The sequence below is a fragment of the Rhipicephalus microplus genome, chromosome 1 (genome assembly GCF_043290135.1).
Source record: "Rhipicephalus microplus isolate Deutch F79 chromosome 1, USDA_Rmic, whole genome shotgun sequence".
In the NCBI taxonomy this organism is placed as follows: Eukaryota; Metazoa; Arthropoda; class Arachnida; order Ixodida; family Ixodidae; genus Rhipicephalus; species Rhipicephalus microplus.
The window spans coordinates 233,590,352-233,607,571 of record NC_134700.1 but is presented as its reverse complement, the minus strand read 5'-3'; the positions used below and the strand labels follow the sequence as shown (position 1 = coordinate 233,607,571).

General features: G+C 47.0%; 3 protein-coding genes across 3 annotated transcripts; 1 reads left to right on the top strand and 2 right to left on the bottom strand.

Annotated features, from left to right (window-relative positions):
- LOC119159527 (cytochrome P450 307a1-like) lies at window positions 1–9,683 on the bottom strand. Its single transcript, XM_037412320.2, has 7 exons — window positions 9,482–9,683; window positions 9,203–9,405; window positions 8,768–9,108; window positions 4,327–4,616; window positions 2,600–2,778; window positions 1,921–2,020; window positions 1–1,185 (listed from the first exon to the last, which is right to left on the bottom strand). Exons 1-7 carry the CDS (start codon window positions 9,631–9,633, stop codon window positions 924–926), a joined length of 1,527 nt encoding a protein of 508 aa, XP_037268217.2. The 5' UTR covers window positions 9,634–9,683; the 3' UTR covers window positions 1–923.
- Window positions 9,684–10,251: 568 nt separating this feature from the next.
- On the top strand, window positions 10,252–12,948 carry LOC119159528 (uncharacterized). The gene is made up of 4 exons (XM_075891614.1): window positions 10,252–10,391; window positions 10,457–10,559; window positions 11,873–11,984; window positions 12,741–12,948. Exons 2-4 carry the CDS (start codon window positions 10,468–10,470, stop codon window positions 12,888–12,890), a joined length of 354 nt encoding a protein of 117 aa, XP_075747729.1. The 5' UTR covers window positions 10,252–10,391; window positions 10,457–10,467; the 3' UTR covers window positions 12,891–12,948.
- Window positions 12,949–15,786: 2,838 nt separating this feature from the next.
- LOC119159529 (putative transcriptional regulatory protein OEOE_0768) lies at window positions 15,787–17,206 on the bottom strand. The gene has a single exon (XM_037412323.2). It carries the CDS (start codon window positions 17,102–17,104, stop codon window positions 16,151–16,153), a length of 954 nt encoding a protein of 317 aa, XP_037268220.2. The 5' UTR covers window positions 17,105–17,206; the 3' UTR covers window positions 15,787–16,150.
- Between the last annotated feature and the right edge of the window lie 14 nt (window positions 17,207–17,220).

The following is a 17,220-nucleotide window of genomic DNA, read 5'->3' as shown; positions in this document are numbered from 1 at the left end:
ATTGGCCTCTATTGAGACGACCACTATTTGACATGTCTGACTTGGCAGCTCAAATTTCTATATCTGCGGGTGCTGGAAGAATTCAGTCGACGCTGATGACAGCAGTTCCACGAGAGTTGCACGACTGGACCAGCAGACAACGGTGAGCGAGGCGCTAAACCTTTCGACCGCCTGACCCAGTTGTCGCAGAAGGATGCGACGACCAACTGAATAAAATATGAACAGTATATGAACGAGTGTTAGTGAAACAAGGAGTTCGCTGGGGCAGCGACGCCCACGAGTGGCACGGGAGCACGAAGCTGAGTTGAGGCCAGGTTTCGGTTGCGCGCGACCGCGCCGCCGCGCGGCCGTATAAGCTCAAGCGATAACGAAATGCGCCTTTGCGTGCTTGGCCCAAGCCCCGAGCATCCCACTTGCCCGAGCCGCTGCCCCGAGCGATTATTCCTGTGAAGATGCATGAATACTGGTGGGGTTAGTGCCAGCTGCTGCTTGGTCCGCGCAGGAACGCGAGGTCATGGAACTGTTCGACACGACGCGGTTCTCGTCGCGCACGCTGCGGAATATTGTGCACTTCCCAGCGGTGAGGCCGATGTGCACGTTTCTCAGGAGTTTCTGGAAAAACTACGTGCAGCAATACATTCGAGATCCGAGCCTCATACCTAGATTTCAGAGACACGCATGATCGGTGTCCCAAACACTGGCGTTCTGACGTTACCAGCCTTTTCAAGCCGTGTACTACGCAGTAGACTCCCGGCGAATTCCGTGAAAACGGAAGAACCGCGAGCTTCGCTGTACATAAGCCTGGACGAAACTGGGGTGTATGAAGCGTCAAGGACGCGCGAATGGCCATGAGATGAATAGAGAAAAGACAGTTGCGGGGTAAGCCCGTGCACGTGCTCATGCGAGCAGCGCTAAAACGCGAACTACTGACATTGCGTGCGTGGTGCGACCTCCGTGAAGACGATCTTAGGATCGAGGTCAAAAATGACTTTGCTGCGGGACTCCACGAAACTCGCGGGCACCTGGCCGGGGGCCAGTGAGAGCTCGAAGCGTGTGAACAGCGTCGCCAGGCCGAGTATCAGCGTGGCGCGAACGAGGCCGTCGCCCATGCAGGAGCGCTTGCCGGTGCCGAAAGGGAAGAAGTGGCCCGGCTTGAGGACGTACTGGCCGTCATCGCTGAGAAACCTGCGCAGCAAGATGGTAATGAGAAAGCGCCGTGGGAGGGTTGGTCGCTGTAAAAGTGATAAATGTAAGAGAGAGAAAAAAATAAAAGGAAGAGACAGGGAGGTTAACCTAGAAGAACTGGTTTGCTACCCTGCACAAGGGTGGGGCAATATGGGTCGGAAAGAGCAGTGCAACAAGGGGCTGGCGAAGGAAAACCCAGTCCCTGTTGCGCTGTCGTTAAACTTTTTCGTCCCAGAAACGTTCTCAAGCTTCATAGCAATGTGTCACCCCCTCTCTTCCCCACCCTCCTCGATGTCAATGTCCCAGCCCAGGGCAGAAGTTTGGAAATTGACTGAAAATTAGCGATGATGTACGTGCTTATCACACGAGCCTACACGGCGTAGGTCCGGCTTCTCGAAGAGGGGATTAAAGTGAACTGTTAGTGCGATGAGAGGTTCCACCACCGTCAGTATCTTCAGAAACCGGGACGGGTCCGAACAAGCGAAGTATGAGCAGCTTGCAGGGCGCTTCCGCTGCCACCCCTGTGGGCATGCCCGTGAGACGGCTAATTCGTTAGAACCAGTATACCCTTCCGTCATCGAGCGCATGAGTAATTTTACACGAGGACGTTCACGCATGAATTAGGATAGCACACGGCTATAACTGCGGTGAGAGCAACATCACTGAGTAGGTGACAGTTATGGAAAAAAAATCCTTGTTGATTGGGGTCGGTTGGTACTTTTTGTATACGTATACCTTTCAGGGTTGAAGTCCCACGGCGTGTCCCAAAGGTGCGAAGAATAGTTCATGTCGTTCGTGTTGAACATCACGACGGTGCCTCGGTCCACGTGGAAACCTGCGGGGTAAAAAAACGCGGACGCTACTGGAATGAACTGGTAGAGGATCCGCTGACAAACTCAGTGTGCTTGCTTGTTGAGCTGAAATGGCTCGATTGAACATTTACAACACGAAGGAGTGGCACAGCGTTTCTGAGAATCAGGAGCTCAGCAGTGGAGAGTACCTAACACGCACTGGAGTAACCAGAGGGGCGAACATACATAAGATGTATGTCAGTGCGTGCGAACGGCTAGTTCCTATTGCTGCGAAGTCGAGACTTCTAAACCAACGAAATTTCTTCCTCTGGTTATTTTTGCGATCTGTTCAAGCGCACTGTATCAATGTCGCGGTAATCTGTATCAGTGACGGAAATCACATCATAGACGTTTTGGTAAATATCTAGTTAAAGTAGACACATCGCGATACAGTATGTGTTCAGCGCGAACATGTCCGTGTACTATCAAAGAGTGAAACACCATGCCGTCTCGATCGTGCGTTTATCCCATTCATTCTTTGAGATAAATGCGTACGAACTTTGATAATTTCTTTATGCTTTTGTAAGATGTGCAATGATTCCGGCGGTGACAACGGCTCTCACCTTGAACCGTGGTATCATTGCAGCAGACATGCGGGATGATGGGCGAGTTGACGACCCTCATCACCTCGTAGAGCGTGGCCTCGGTGTAGCACATGCGACTCCGATCCATAAGAGAAGGCAGTCGCCCCTCAGATGCGATTATCACCCCGATTTCTTCTCGTATCCTGCTTTGAAACTCCCTGTGAATGGATGGACATATACATAGTGAAAATGAGTAATGAAGCTTTATAATGAAATTGCACGCGCCAGAAATAAATGCAAAACTCGAACGCAAAAAAGACGCTCGTGATGAAAGGATTTGGCACCTCGTTCATGTCACGAGGCCTGCCTTTTCTGCATGCGATCATGTACAACACAACAGCGTACGGACAATCAGCGACCTCGGCTACACAAAAACATTGGTTCTAATGAGCAGGCTAATCGAACGAACAGTACCCACAGTGTTTAGGAGCTATGATACGATCGGTTCGTGTTTTCAGCTTTTGCGGGAACACAACAAGACAGAAATTGACTTAGCGCTTTCTGTCCTGTTCGCGATATTTCCGACTTTCTATGGACACGTACCAACCAGCCCAAATAAGAGTTCTTACTGTAGGATGTTGCTAACTCGAATCCCCATTTTCGGCAGAGTATAATAAGATGTTTGTTGTGTACCGTTGCGCCCTTAGGCAATGTTATACTTGGTTGCGGTCGGCGATTTCTATTATGCCAACGTGGTGCGCTGATTCAACGCACAATACGAACTGCCATTCGATGCGAACCGTCAATCATGCAGCAAAGTACAGGGTCACATGGTCGAAAGATTGAATTGATTTCCATGATATGCGCAAAGTCTATTTACGAGCGTATAGCGCTAAAGTGACCTGTGAATGAAATGACCTTTGAATGAAACCTCAGCATTGCATTCGCGTCTGGGACGCCGCAATAAGTTTCGTAGGGCCACAGAGTCAAGACGAAGCCTACAGACAGGACAGTGAAACTTTTTGTATTAAAATATGCTGCTCGCAATTTCGTGCTTTCAACAATATTTGCGGTCAAGAGACACATCCGGGCATAAGGGTGCGCACGGTGCCCCTTCAGAGGGGGCAAAGGAATTCACTGACGCGCTCTCGCCTATCAATCTATGAAGTCCATGCACGGGGCAGACCGGCAAACTGCTCTCTCCCTCTCTGCAACACTCGCTCTCTCCCTCTGCAACGGGTACGCGTGGTCAGGCCTTTAAACGAGTTATGGCTTCATTGGATGTTAATTCTTCAACCAGACTGACTTAACGACAAGATGCTATACACGTATTCGATTCCCGAGTTCCTTCGCGCGCTTCGTGCATGTTTGCTCTATCGTTAGCCGATAGAGCGGATAGGTGTGCGCGCACCGGTTAATCTCCCGGTGATTATTATCTTGCTCTAAAGCAGCGACTGTCGCGTCCCTATTTATCAAAAGCGTGTTCACCGACGATCTGCATATGGTGCGAGGCCGCGTCGGGTGCCATTTGTGCGTTACGGAGTGGGGAAACGTTTTCCTGACCGCTGTGCGTTGGGTGATCCTGACGAAGTCTGACGGAGATAGACTTCCTTATGAGCATGGTATGGAATTTAGAAGCCCGCATGGATTAGTAAATTGGTTGGAAAGCTTCTTTTCTATGCAACTGTTACGCAGTGCCGTTTTACTTTTTTTGCGGCAATTTTGTACACGAGGACGCAGTTGACATGGTTGGCACTGCTGCTTACGGATAGTCGCTGAGGATGTAGAGGCACCAAACCCAGAGGTTGGCGATGACCGAGTGGCCGCCGATGAGGTCCTCTATTACGACTGCGACTTCGACCTTGTCCAGCTTGCCTTCGGCGTTGGGACCTTTGAGCGAAAGCAGCAACACATCCATGAGGTCGCGCGCCTGATCCAGTCCAGCACAGATTCCACTGGCCATGGCCTTTTCCCGCCTGTCCATGATGGCCAAGGTGAAGCGGTAGATTTCCATTGACTTCTCCTTGAGAACACGCAGCTGTTTGCTTTGCAACACCTAAGTGCGAAGAAAAACGATGCTGTGAATCGATATTGCTTGCAGAAACAGTGTCAATTGTTATGAAAGGGAACACGGGATTGCGTGATCCGGCGGCTGCTGGCAGCGCGTTCGAGCGGGAGCGAAAGAAACCACTGCCTCTTTTCGCGTCATCTCGCGGCGAGCAAAAAACCATTGTTGATATAAAACCAGCGGCCAGATTACAACCACCTTCCCCTCCAATGCGACTATGCAAAAGGCCGGTAGTCGCCTTGAGGGGGGAGGTCAGTACAATCTTGCCACTGGTTCTTTATCAACGAACGACTTTCTGCTCGCCGCGAGAGTACGCCAATGGGGCTGCGGTTTCTTGCGCTCCCGCTTGAAGACGTTGCCAGCAGCCGCCAGAGCACGCAGGCCACGCGCTCCCGTGTTCCCTTTCATAAAAATCTACCTGCAAGTACCGACGCGTCGCATCGATAGGAGTGTGCAGGGTTTCCCATCAAAGGGTGGGGGGAGGCTTTCATCGTGCTCCCTCAGGTAATTTAGTGGGTGGGGGCAGTCAGGCCACCTCCCCTGTCCCACCCTCGTGTGAACGTCTATGGGTGCATCCCTCAATGCGCTAAAGATGCAGGTGCAGAAGCACAAACGCAAGCTAAAGCCTATACACGTCCTCACCTGTACTTGGCCAATAATTACTACGCAAAAGACTGACATCAATGAGCTGACATAGCACGCACGTTGAACTTGAGTCACATTTGAATAGATTCCATGTAAATATGGCGAAACGAATGTGGTGTGCTCATCCGACACGCATAATATGCATGCATTCATTATACACAGGGCGTCCCAATTGTCACGCAGCGCGATTTAAGAAAAAGAGTGGCGTTATGCGAAGCAGAGCTAGTGCATTAGTTTCCAGTGTACGGTAGTAGCCCATACCATTTTTTCGTTGATGACAATTAGTCACAATCATATTTATAACTCAAAACGTGCTCGCCTAAACATGAAAATGTCAATGAGGCAGATGTGCGCATATTGAAACGACATCTGTCTGTACTATTTTCAACAACGTACTGCCGCCAATTTTTTTCCTGCTAATAAATAAAGTCCGCGAAATGCGAAAAATAACACCGCTGCGTGCATCAAAAGGAAGCGCCCTCAAATAAGCTCACTGAGATAGCCAGTAGCAATAAAGAAAATGTAGAAAAAAAAACAGATAGCGCTATCTGCCACATCTCGTTCGAAGATACGCGGAGCCTTGCTCCCACAGAGTTGGGCGGTAATCACTCGAATGAAAACAGTGATCCGGTCGCGTTGTCAAAGAGAACGGTTGACCGTGAAATGTGAACGGTGGTAGTGACGTACAGTGAAGTGGAAGGAATACCTGCAAAACTGCGACACATGTTGGAACCCGACCTGTAACCATGCCAACGTGCTAAACGCTGGCTGTTGCAGCGGAAAAGAGGCAGAGTGGTTGCTCGCAGTAAGATTATTTGAGGGCGCTGCTTTCTTTTGCGGGCGGGAGCGCAGTCACGTGTTATCTTTAGTATTTCGCGGGCCTTCTTTATGTACAGAAAATATTGAGAACGCAATTATTACGTTTTTGTAAGTAGCACAGACGTCATTTCAACATGTGTACATCCTCATTTACATTTTATTAGGCGAGTACTTTATTATTACTATTGATTATTAGGCGAGTTAGTAGCGGCTATTTCAGTATACTGGGAACGATATGCACTAGGTTTGCTTCGCGTAAAGGCGTTCCTCTTTTCTGTAAATCGTGCTGCGTGCTAAGTGGGACGCCATATAGAGGCGTTTTTCTGTAAGACATCCGGGCGCCATCATCTTGGGCTGCTAAGGCTTCGTGTTTGTGTGTCGCCACGAAACATCGTATGCACCAAATCAACACGTATGCAATACGTAACACTGTTGGTTCCGTTGTTAAAGATACAAAACAAAGGCTAACCGCCCAATATGGCGGGGATCAAACTAGTCCGTAAAATCTACAGGAACACATTTCTCCCAACAGGCGTCAACCATAAACATAAAGTGGGAACATGATAATGAAATTCTTACACAAATTACAACTAAGAAAATACTTCTGAAATTGCCAGTTGCCGTATATGTAGCGAACTCCAAAGAGCACGATCTACAACAAGTTCTACTGCTGAACAAATAAGACAAAAACCTTTATTCTACGAGGACTAGCACGTGACGTGTATTAGAAGATATTCAGTGACGTCATTGGGGCTGGCTACCATTTTGTTGTGCAGCTGCAACACAATCGATGTAAAACTGTTTTATGTCGGCTCTTTTCCAGAGGCACAGTGGAAGCTGCGGATCGCATGACGAAAGGCCTTACGTTGACTTCGCAGAAATGCTGCGGAAACGTGGTATATTACGAGTGTTCAAGATTGGGGGAGTTGGTTCGTCGTACTCGCATTACGGTAAAGAAGAAATGGCCTAGCAGACAGACAAGAGGACAGATCGCTCTGTCCTCTTGTGCCAGTCTGCTGGGTCCCTTTACCGTAACCCGTTATACCAGTTCAAGTGGCATTGAAGGGCCCTTAAACAATCTCTGAAATACGAAAAAAACGAGCGCTCAATTCTCTCCCTGCGTCTTCCATCTTCGCGACACGATTCGTGACGCCAGTTCACATGCACGTCGCGACGAAATCGGCTCTCGACTGGAGAAGCATCTGTTGTGAATTATCTCCCGCCCTGCTTTGCGACGCCGTCGCATGCGCGTCCTGTCTTTTATGACTATCATGCGAGATAAAGTGATTTCATTTCGTCTTCAGCGTTTGCGATTGCGCAAACGGAGATGGCAGGGTGTTGCCAAAAAGCGCGAAATCTTGCTCGCCACGCGCAGTGCCGTCATTTCCCGTGTTCTTTGAAGAAATAAGCGGGGTGGAGCGCTTGTACGAAGGGAAGCGAAGGCGAGAAAGACGCTGTCTCGCCTTTGAACTCTGGTTTAGGCATAGGCGTGCTCCCCTCCCTCTTGGTATAGTAGGTGAATGTATGGCGCGGACTTTTCGCCCCCATCTTGCGATTAAGTCACCGTATATATGGTGCAGATTTCACCCCTCCCCATTTTCTTAGATCACAAGGGGGGCCGCTCTGCCACCCCTGTGCGCACGTGTACGGGTTTAGGGGCTCTTTAAATGTGAATTCCGAGGAGGACTGAAGCCGCAAATGAAGACTAAGGAAGTCGTCAAAAACCGTAGCGATATAACGAAGTACGAAGAACAATTCGCAGACCCCCCCCCCCCAAAAAAAAAAGTGTCGCCGCAATTTCAAGGTTAACTTGTCCGTAATCGATTACGTACAATTGCTCGTAATCGTATATTTCTTTTGTATTTTAGCACATCGATTACTTCCTTAGTAACGAGTGACTTATTAGCGAGGCAAAAGGTAACTGGCGATTCGCCTTTGAGCGTCCCTATTTGTCGTGGCGCACGGCAGCCTTATAGAAGAGCATGTGGTACGTTCTACAAATTGGCTGTTCCGTCTCTGGAGTTGACGTAAGTGAAAGTTCAGAGGGGTATTTTGCAGGGCCCATTAGTACACGTTCCCGTGATGAAAACAGCGCGAAAACGGGACGGAGGTTGAAATGTCTGTTACCCTTGTTCAGTTGTCGCGCTGTTTTCATTGCACTGAAAGTTGGGCGAATCCTAAAATAAAAGAAAACCTTCACCGCAACGAAAGGATATCCGTATTACAAGAAAACTGCACATCATTTCGACCAATTTTGATGACAGCCTCATTGTGTGGCAAACGGACAACGTTAAACAGACATACGCGCTTGTTGGCCAAGCTTCTCTATGCGCTCCTTCAATCTAAAATGGAGCCGTTCAGCACTTCTGCGCATGGTCTCGATAAAATTGGAACGGCAACTGAAGCAAAACTCGGCGGCGCAGCCAGGAAAGGGGGGGGGGGGTTGCTTTAATTTTGCTGTCACACGCACATATACAAACGCACGCAGGAACACCCACAAGGTTTGGTTGAACCTCCTCCTCCGAAAAAAAAAATTCTGGCTGCGCCCTTGGTGAAACCAATTGATTGCATTGTAGTAATTCAACAGTCAGTTTAGTGCGGCAGCAATATTAGTTATAGATTAACAGATGCACGTAATATTTCTCCCGAAGTGGCTACAAGGGAACACCACTCACCTTTAACCAAGGCATGAAATCGATGGCGAATCCCTGGAAGAGCTGATGAAATACTTCATTGTAAAAGTCCACAATGCGCAAGAATTTTGGGTCTTCAGGATCGAAGCGCTCCGTGCAGAAGAACGTGTAGAAGATATTCGCAGTGGTGACCAGGACCACTTGTCGTGGATTCATGGGTTTGCCAGCGGTCCGGGAAAGCTCGGCAATCAGGTATCTCAGTTCAGTTTCTATACAATTACTCAGTCGCGACTGTTCTGTGGACGCTTGCTTCGGATGCATGAGTGGGTAACAAAGATCCCGTCTTGTTCGTTGCTTTGAAGACCAGTCGCATAACGCTATAGCTAAAGAAAAAAAGAGAGGGAGAAACAGTCAAGACCACACACACACACACAAAACAAAGGCTGCCCAGCATTGAACAAGAAGCGTTCAACGTACAGAAATTCCGGTTGTTCTTGAATATCGCATGGTAACGAAGAGAATCCGGCCTGTCAGCGAAGTCGGTCGCCTTTGTGACCAACACTTCACGAAGAGCGTCAAGAGAGCTGACCACCAGGCATCGTCTTGAGCCGAGATTGATCGAGTACACATCACCGTAGATCCGGCGCAGGTCGCTAAACGCATCCCATGGGTTCGAGTACCTGAAAAAAAGAACGATGATCCGTTGAACAGAGAGCATTAGAATACGTATAAAAACGCCCCAACACCACTACTCACCTTCCAACAATATAGGAGGAACCGATAACAGGCAATTTTAGTGGCCCAGGTGGCTGCTTCTTCAAGCTGGACTTTCGGCGGAACTGCTGCAAGAGCATAAGCACGGCAGCAAAGGCGACAAGAGCGCCCGCATAAAGCTGTTCGTACGCCATGGCACCTAACGCTATTCTGAAAGTTACTTGCAACGCCCCGCGTCTACCATGACTATGCACCCTCTCGCCGTTTCGCAGACGGCCACGTGTCAAGCGCGTCCACCAATCGGAGTTCACTTGTGTAATCTTATCCGGATGCAAACGAGTGCGTGTGTATTTCTTTCTCGTTAATGTTCTGTCGTATTTTTGTGTCTACTTTTGCGACGGAAACAGGACTACCTGACTGAGCAATCAGTGTGGTCCACCACCGATTCCCATTAGCGTGCTTATCGAACTGCACAAGACGTCGGTGAAGCACGGACGAGCTGAAAGGCGGCGTTCGTCTAAGCGCAGCTTTCGGTTTTCTCTGCCTCTCCTTTTGTTGTGTGCGACGGGGGCGATAAGTGTTGTGGTCCGAAAGCTTTGAAAAGAAACGTGCTTTGCGTGGGAATGTTTTTCTTTCTTCCAGCTTGTCTCCCCTGACACAGTGAACAGCTCAGGCTGAGGAACCCAAGAAAAACAAATTTGACTTGCTAATTAGATCTTATGTTTTGGGCCTATTGCTTCGAATACAGGTTTTCATGAGCTGACGCTACGAAATTTTCAAGTTGAACGGCTGTCTCACTGCAGCTGCCGCCGTGCGCACCAATACGCACTACGCCATCCATGCTGTAGCCACGGCTAGAGTAGCCACTGCCTCCGCAAAAGCTAGTCAAACGATCGCTATTGCATCATTTCCTCCATGGCGGCGTCCAAGTGAAACAGCGGCGAGCGTGCAGGTAGCAGCCACTAAGCATTCTTATTACTGTTGATTGTATTAATTCCCGAGTGTTTGTCTTCATAGCAACTACAACTATGAGACTCACAGATGTGCTGTTCGGCGTTTTCAAAAGGCGCGGCTTCGGTGGCCCACGATTCCATTTCGTGAAAAGCCAGAGACCGACGGGGTAAGTAATGAGTAAATCTTGGTAACGACCTTTAACTTGACCACGTATGTTCGCGTTTATTCTTTCCTGCTGACCTAAAGATATGCGGTGCACTAGCAATCTCGAAACTAGCTCGATGATTTAGCTGCACCCGTTTAAAGCACTCGCATTGCTGCGGTTGTTCCGGTCGGGTTCAGCCGATGATCGCTATCTGTAGTCGTCCGGGCGCATACCGTAGTTTCTTTAAAATGCAACCGGGTCCCGGTCACTAACCTCCAGCACAAAGAATAGACCGTGCACCTCATATATAATGGGCTTGGAAAGTTGTTAGTATGCGACTCGCTGAAGGCATTGAAGGATGCTTGTGGAAAGAATATTGGGGCTCCCCCGTCGCATCAATATCATTTGTACTGACAGGTTGAAACTTGTAGCTTCGCGTATACTATGCCGCTTTAAAAATGTCTTCGCTGCACACTGTCGTGAAAGCTTACTTGCACAAGTTCGAGGTTGTTTCCAAAATACGGAATCGAATAAATTTCCGTGAAAATAACAATTCTTTCCGCGCAGACAGCTTTACAAACTCGTGAGCGCGCGTAGTAATCACTATAAATGAGGATAAATTAACTGTGAGAAATAAAATGATCTTGGGATGAAGTTAGTAATGAAGTAAATGAGCATTTTTCGGCGCGATACGAAACCTACCTTCAAGTAGCGTGACGAAAGCCACTGTCAAGTCTCATGGTATTCGTTTGAGATGATGTAAACAAGTTTTTCGAGTGAAGATGTTTACAGTGGAATTGAATTTGTGAAAGGCAAGGGAAGAATAAAAAATAGAAGCCCTGGCTTGGGGAAGGGGGCTGCTATCGTAGTTGTCCTCCAACTTTTCACTCTTTCGAAGCGAAATAGGCTTATATATAGTACACAAGTTCTGAGTGATTGTATTGCACTGATAATTAATCACATATTCATTAATAATCACATATTGATATTATCAATTTCTGAATTTGTTGAGGCAAAAAAATCGAATACTGTTCATGTGTTTGTCACTAACTATAGCTGTCTTGTTTTTGAGTGACCTGATATCATTGGTGTGCTTATATTAAATTTCTGCGACATCAAAACAGTGAGTTTAAAGCACCAATGAAGAAGAAACAGCGTCAGGTCGGTGCCATTTAAAATCGCCCATATTGGTATGGTTCTAGCGTTCATTGCAGTACCGACCGTACGAACATGACAATATGCTTTGACATATCGACAGTCTTTTTGCGATGCTTAGTTGTGCGGTAGCATGGCCAGACAACAATCTATCCTCAAATTGCATTTCGTATTTTTAGGAAATACAGAATTGTCCCTCCAGTCACATCAACAATGAAGGTTGAACTCTGGAAGAAGCTGGCAATAGAAGAAAAAACAATGATGTATCTGAGTCGGCCGTACCTAACCACTGTAAGTGGATTTGCTTATCTTTGCCTTATGCTCTAGTAACACAAAATAGTTTTAACCACAGTCAAACCTTATGGGTCCAGAGTTGTAGTTTGCTGTATTTCTTGGCTCATGCCAAGGAGCCAACTAAAATTGAGAAACCTGGTCCTGATTGGGTTTGATTGTGATACGAAGTGCTTGTGTGACATGTATTACCTGTTCACTGGTGTTACCAGTTATTGTAACTTTTGTCACACTGATTTCATTCTATATAACAATTTTATACTTTTTTAAATTCTTTGAGTTACACAGCTACTGTGAATCTGTAGTAGGTGCGACTCTGATACTTGTTCTAAGTGACATGATTGGTTGTTTTATGCTGTTAAGTTTCAATCTGGTTGCTTGAGTTGAGGGTGCTTTTGTGCTGTCCTATGGATTGTGAACATTTCTGTATGCGGGTCCAGTGGTATAGCCAGGGAATGGCACACTTAGCCTGTGCATACCCCTCCTCCAAAAAAAAATTTTTACCTATGCCCTTGTGGGATGCCGTTGTGATCTTTGTACTACGAAAAAATTTTACATGTGCCCCATAACTTTATCTTTGGCCTAGAAAAACCTTTTACATTAGGCATGAAGAGCTTGAGTGTGAGATTTTCAATTTTGTTTATCTGTGGGCCTTTTGAAAGGAACTGCAATTAGTTGCCTAATTTGTTGCAGTCAGAAATGTCCATGTGTTCCAGGGCCAGGCTGTCTTGAACTGATAAGTTTTTTTCTGAACAGGAGGAAGAAAAGCACATGCCCAAAGAATTCATCAAGCGCAGGCTTCGGAAGTATGACTATGCTCCAGTTTTGCAACGGAAACCTCTCAAGAGCCTGTTTGCTGCCGATCTATTATCACACCTTAATGTTGGCCGGCAGTGGGAAGAGTAGCTGTGTATTATTACAAGGATGTGCTTTCAGTTTAATAAAAGTTTAGTCTGTTCTTCAAGATTTTTCTTCTCAAAGGTGCTGCTCAGGTTAGCTAGCACAAATCCAGTGCACTGGGCAAGGTAATGCGCACAGCTTGGTCTGAAGCAAGGGTTCTCGAATGTGTTGTCCCAGAAAACTCGCCTATGCTCCATTAAGTGTCAAGGAACTCCTCCCCTCTGCTTTCATGCAAGCATTTGATATTCAGCTGATTCTACATTCGAAAGCAAATATGTATAATAAAAATTTATTCACTGTCTTACAATTGAACTAGCTTTCCTTGCACCTACAAATAGATGCAAAACTCTGTAATACTCAGGGCCAGCTGCACGTTGGGTTCTAGATTCAGCAGATTCCTCTGCTCGTTGTTTTTCAAATACGCTAGTGTCAAGAATGCTTGTCTTCAAGCATATGTTGTTACAAGTAGCTTCTGCAAGTTCACTGCCTTATCTTAAGAACCTATATTCATAACAAAAATGCGCATGGGGGTACATAAGACCTCCGACATTCAAGTGCAATAGCTTAACCGTGCAACCCATTTTCGGAGTCTGGCTGGCTACAAGCTGCTGGCGGAACTTAGTGGGCAGCTCGCGCGTTTCTGTTATGCATCGAGATGCGCTTATTGACACTTGGGTGCGAGTAACTGAGAAGATCAATCTGACCTTGGTTTTTGCCATCTAGGTGACTTGGCAAATGCACAACTAGGAAAAATTTACCATTGTCTCGTGGAATCCCATCGAAAGGACATTAAATCACCACAATGACTAATATTATCTCCACAAAACCACTGGTTGTTCGACCTGCATTGAAAATGACGTTAAAATGCACCCCATAACCAGACCTGCCATGTGTTTTTTGCTTTCATCCATCTTGAGATGTCCCATTTCTGGGGAACATTGAAATATTACTTGGGGAAATAAAGTCATGCTTCCCACTGAAATACTAGCGACCAGCTTCTGCTGAACGTGCAGACCAAGTTTGCCTCAAGATTCACAAGCAACATGGCATTTGTTTTGAAAAGCAAGCCTGGGCAAGCCTGGGAAGGAAAGGCAACCATGATTTCATTACAGTGATATAGAAAGGCTCACTAACTAGGCTGCAAACATTTTTACGGCCAGTTTGCATAGATGCAAGGTGTTGTATGCCGGTGATGCAGAATTATAGTGCAATCTGATCAATGAGGCCACTTCGGCCAGAAGTCAAACCTATGTCTGTGAACTTGGCAGCTCAGAACCTTTATCAACGATCGATCTACAACAGCAGGTCAGAAACTGGCTCCCTAGCAATAAGGTAATCATGGAGGCAAGTCAAATTATTGATTGATTGATTTGTGGGGTTTAACGTCCCAAAACCACCATATGATTACGAGAGACGCCGTAGTGGAGGGCTCCAGAAATTTCGACCACCTGGGGTTTTCTAACGTGCATCCAAATCTGAGCACACGGGCCTACATTACCGCCTCCATCGAAAAATGCAGCCGGTATTTGATCCCACGACCTGCAGGTCAGCAGCTTAGTACCTTAGCCACTAGACCACCATGGCAAGTTCAATTAAAAAAAAAAAAAAGCGAGAAAGTCAGGTAGGCTGCTTAGTCATATGATTGACTAAATGACAATTATGCATTTTTTAGCCTTTCTAAATGAATGGTGGCAGTCTCTGTGTTTTACAACCTTTCATTTTACCTTAGAACTTTGTTATATGTTCTTATTCAGTTGTTTTCCTTGCATATTGTTTATTTTGATCAGGGATTATCTGGCATTGCACCTTGTTGCAGAATGCGAGTGGAGAAAGCCTAGGAAGACAGAGTCTATAAGAAAATTACACTTCGGAAGAGCGAAAACTGGGCCGGTTGGTCAATACTTAAATGTGAGAAAAAAAAAAAAAAACTTCAAAACTCAGGACAAGGACACAGAAGCAGCACATTCATTTGGTGACAGAATCCAGCTGGGCAAGCTACTATAACATCGTACATTTTTAGCAGCTGTAAGCTAAAAATCATTCGGGGTCTACTACTGCATGTGACAATCTTGATCATAATATAGATACTAGGTTGCCATGAACTGTATATTGCATAGGCTCAGCTAATGATTTAATTTTTTTTTTGCCATTCAACTAGCACTGCAACAACTATTACAGGTGCCAACAAACGAGTTGTGAAAGCTGCAAAGCAGCTTACCAGCTCATTAGTGGTGCCTCCCCTTCGCATTATAATTGTTATGCGCAGTGTAGCGAGGACGGGAGACACAGCCATTGTGCATAAATGCACAGTGAGAATGAAAAAAAAAAAAACGCCCCTCTGGCCCAGCCATGGCCAAACATAGGAAGCTGTGCACCGCACGTAATTAATGTAGCATTGATGAGAGGCACCATGATTGAGCACAAGTTCTTATGCAGGAAAGCTGCCTTGTAGTTTTCGCAACAAGTCTATTTCCGATATTCGATTGCCCGCAAGTGGCAAATCGCGTACTACTTATCACAAGGCATCTCTGATGCTGGATGCCTAGCAAACTTTTAGACTACAATGGTCACTGCACTATACTGTTCAACTGCTACAGTATACGTGAATATATTAACCGGTTGGATTTACGTTCCAGTATCACTACATAGTTATGAGAGATGCTGTAGTGGAGGGCCCTAAAAATTTCGATCACCTGGGGTTTTTTGATATGCATGTAAATCTAAGCGCAAGGGTCTCCAAGATTCTCCTGTCATCTTTGGGTCAGCAGACAAATGCGATCGCCACCACACCATCACAGCAGGGCTACAGTATGCCTTATAGAATGAAACACAATATCCCAAGGCATAAACTGTAATGTTCAGACAATTAGATCGAGCAAAAATATTACAAGTTTCACAGATATTTGAGCCTACAAAATCAGGTTTTAATTGGGTAAGGTACACCTATGAGGTGATCTTTAATGCACACCTCTTCCAAGTCAGACTTGCCCGTTCTTTTAACATATCCACACAGTGATTTACAGCACAACTGCGAGCATTCCTTCACTACAGTAACATCAGCATGTGAGCGTTCTTAGAAAGTCCAATGAGCCCATTTCCCGCCCCGTGAAACCCTGGCACACTAATGGCAAGCTCTATGCGGTGTGCCTTGCTTCTAATAATTTAGCCAGGGCAAATGAAAAATATCAACCAAATGGATAATCTTATGTACATGATTTTCTTCCGAAACTAGATCGCATTTAGCATTCATCCATATTTATAAAACGTTACGCAATGTTCGTGTGGACCGCAACAACATCGGGGTGCTCCTCAAGTTCGTCGCAAAGTTTACCGACCACTTCCAAGTGCTCTTCGGGCACAGTGATCGGTACATGGGGCACGAATTTGAGGCCGCACTCAGAAATCACGTAACCGTTGGAGGACAGAGCTTTGGAGAGGGCGAAGTAGTCTTTCGGATCGCACAGAAACTCGCACATCTTGGAGTCACCGTCGATTTCCGTCACTTCCTCGGCTCCATGCTCGATGCCAACCTCGAGAGCAGCGTCTGGATCTAGGGTACCGCCATCTTCCCGACCAGAGACCCGAACGAAACCCTTCTGCTGGAACTGTTCCTTGACGCCACCTCGAGTTAACCTGCACGTATGCTTCTTGGCTATTTGTTTCAGGTCGTTGCCGAACTTGCTAATGTTTCCCGTTTCGACGTCGAGAACGAGAAGCACGCCGTGCTCCATTATGATTTCGTAGTTGGCGCTCCTCAGGTTCTTGGGCTTGTCGAGACCCGCTCCGCGTCGTATCGCTTGTTCGATGTTCGCGTTGGATACGACCTGCGTTTTCTTGGCGCCCTCGATGGCATTCGCCAGCGTACGGTTTAGCTTCGGGTCTGTGCTCCCGCCGCCGGCTTTCACTGCAACTTCGATGAGGCGCATGTGTTTGTCCGTCATGGACATCTTGTGCGCGTCCTTGGCCGCCTTGATGTGACGAACGTTTTGCCAGTGGCTGTGTCCAGCATAACGTCGGCTTTCCCGAAAGCAGTGACCACCGACGTCCCGTGGTTCTCGAAAGATCCGACATAGCGCCGGCGCGCTTGCGCGAGAGGTGCTACTCACAAGGGCGAAGGAATGAGTTCTCCTGAATGCGTTTCCCACCAAGCATTGTGCGACTGGCGATTCGGTCACGCGCAGGACATTCAGGGGCAGCCGAGAAACAGCGCTGGCGAGCATGCTTCCTATTAATACGATTTACCACACGCCGAAGAAAGTACTTAACGCCGACACTTCTGCTGCTACGAGTTCCATGCGTGCAGATGTGTGTGACGAGCCGGAACCGGATGTTCTGA

Bases quoted from the DNA above. Each gene is read 5' to 3' on its own strand.
- LOC119159527 (XM_037412320.2), bottom strand. From the start codon at position 9,633: ATGGCGTACGAACAGCTTTATGCGGGCGCTCTTGTCGCCTTTGCTGCC. The intron at 9,406-9,481 runs GTGAGTAGTGGT...TCTTTTTTTCAG, and splicing joins TCCTCCTATATTGTTGGAAG to GTACTCGAACCCATGGGATG. The intron at 1,186-1,920 runs GTATACGTATAC...CTTGCTGCGCAG, and splicing joins TGGGACTTCAACCCTGAAAG to GTTTCTCAGCGATGACGGCC.
- LOC119159529 (XM_037412323.2), bottom strand. From the start codon at position 17,104: ATGCTCGCCAGCGCTGTTTCTCGGCTGCCCCTGAATGTCCTGCGCGTG.
- LOC119159528 (XM_075891614.1), top strand. From the start codon at position 10,468: ATGAGACTCACAGATGTGCTGTTCGGCGTTTTCAAAAGGCGCGGCTTC. The intron at 10,560-11,872 runs GTAAGTAATGAG...TCGTATTTTTAG, and splicing joins AAAAGCCAGAGACCGACGGG to GAAATACAGAATTGTCCCTC. The intron at 11,985-12,740 runs GTAAGTGGATTT...TTTTCTGAACAG, and splicing joins GTCGGCCGTACCTAACCACT to GAGGAAGAAAAGCACATGCC.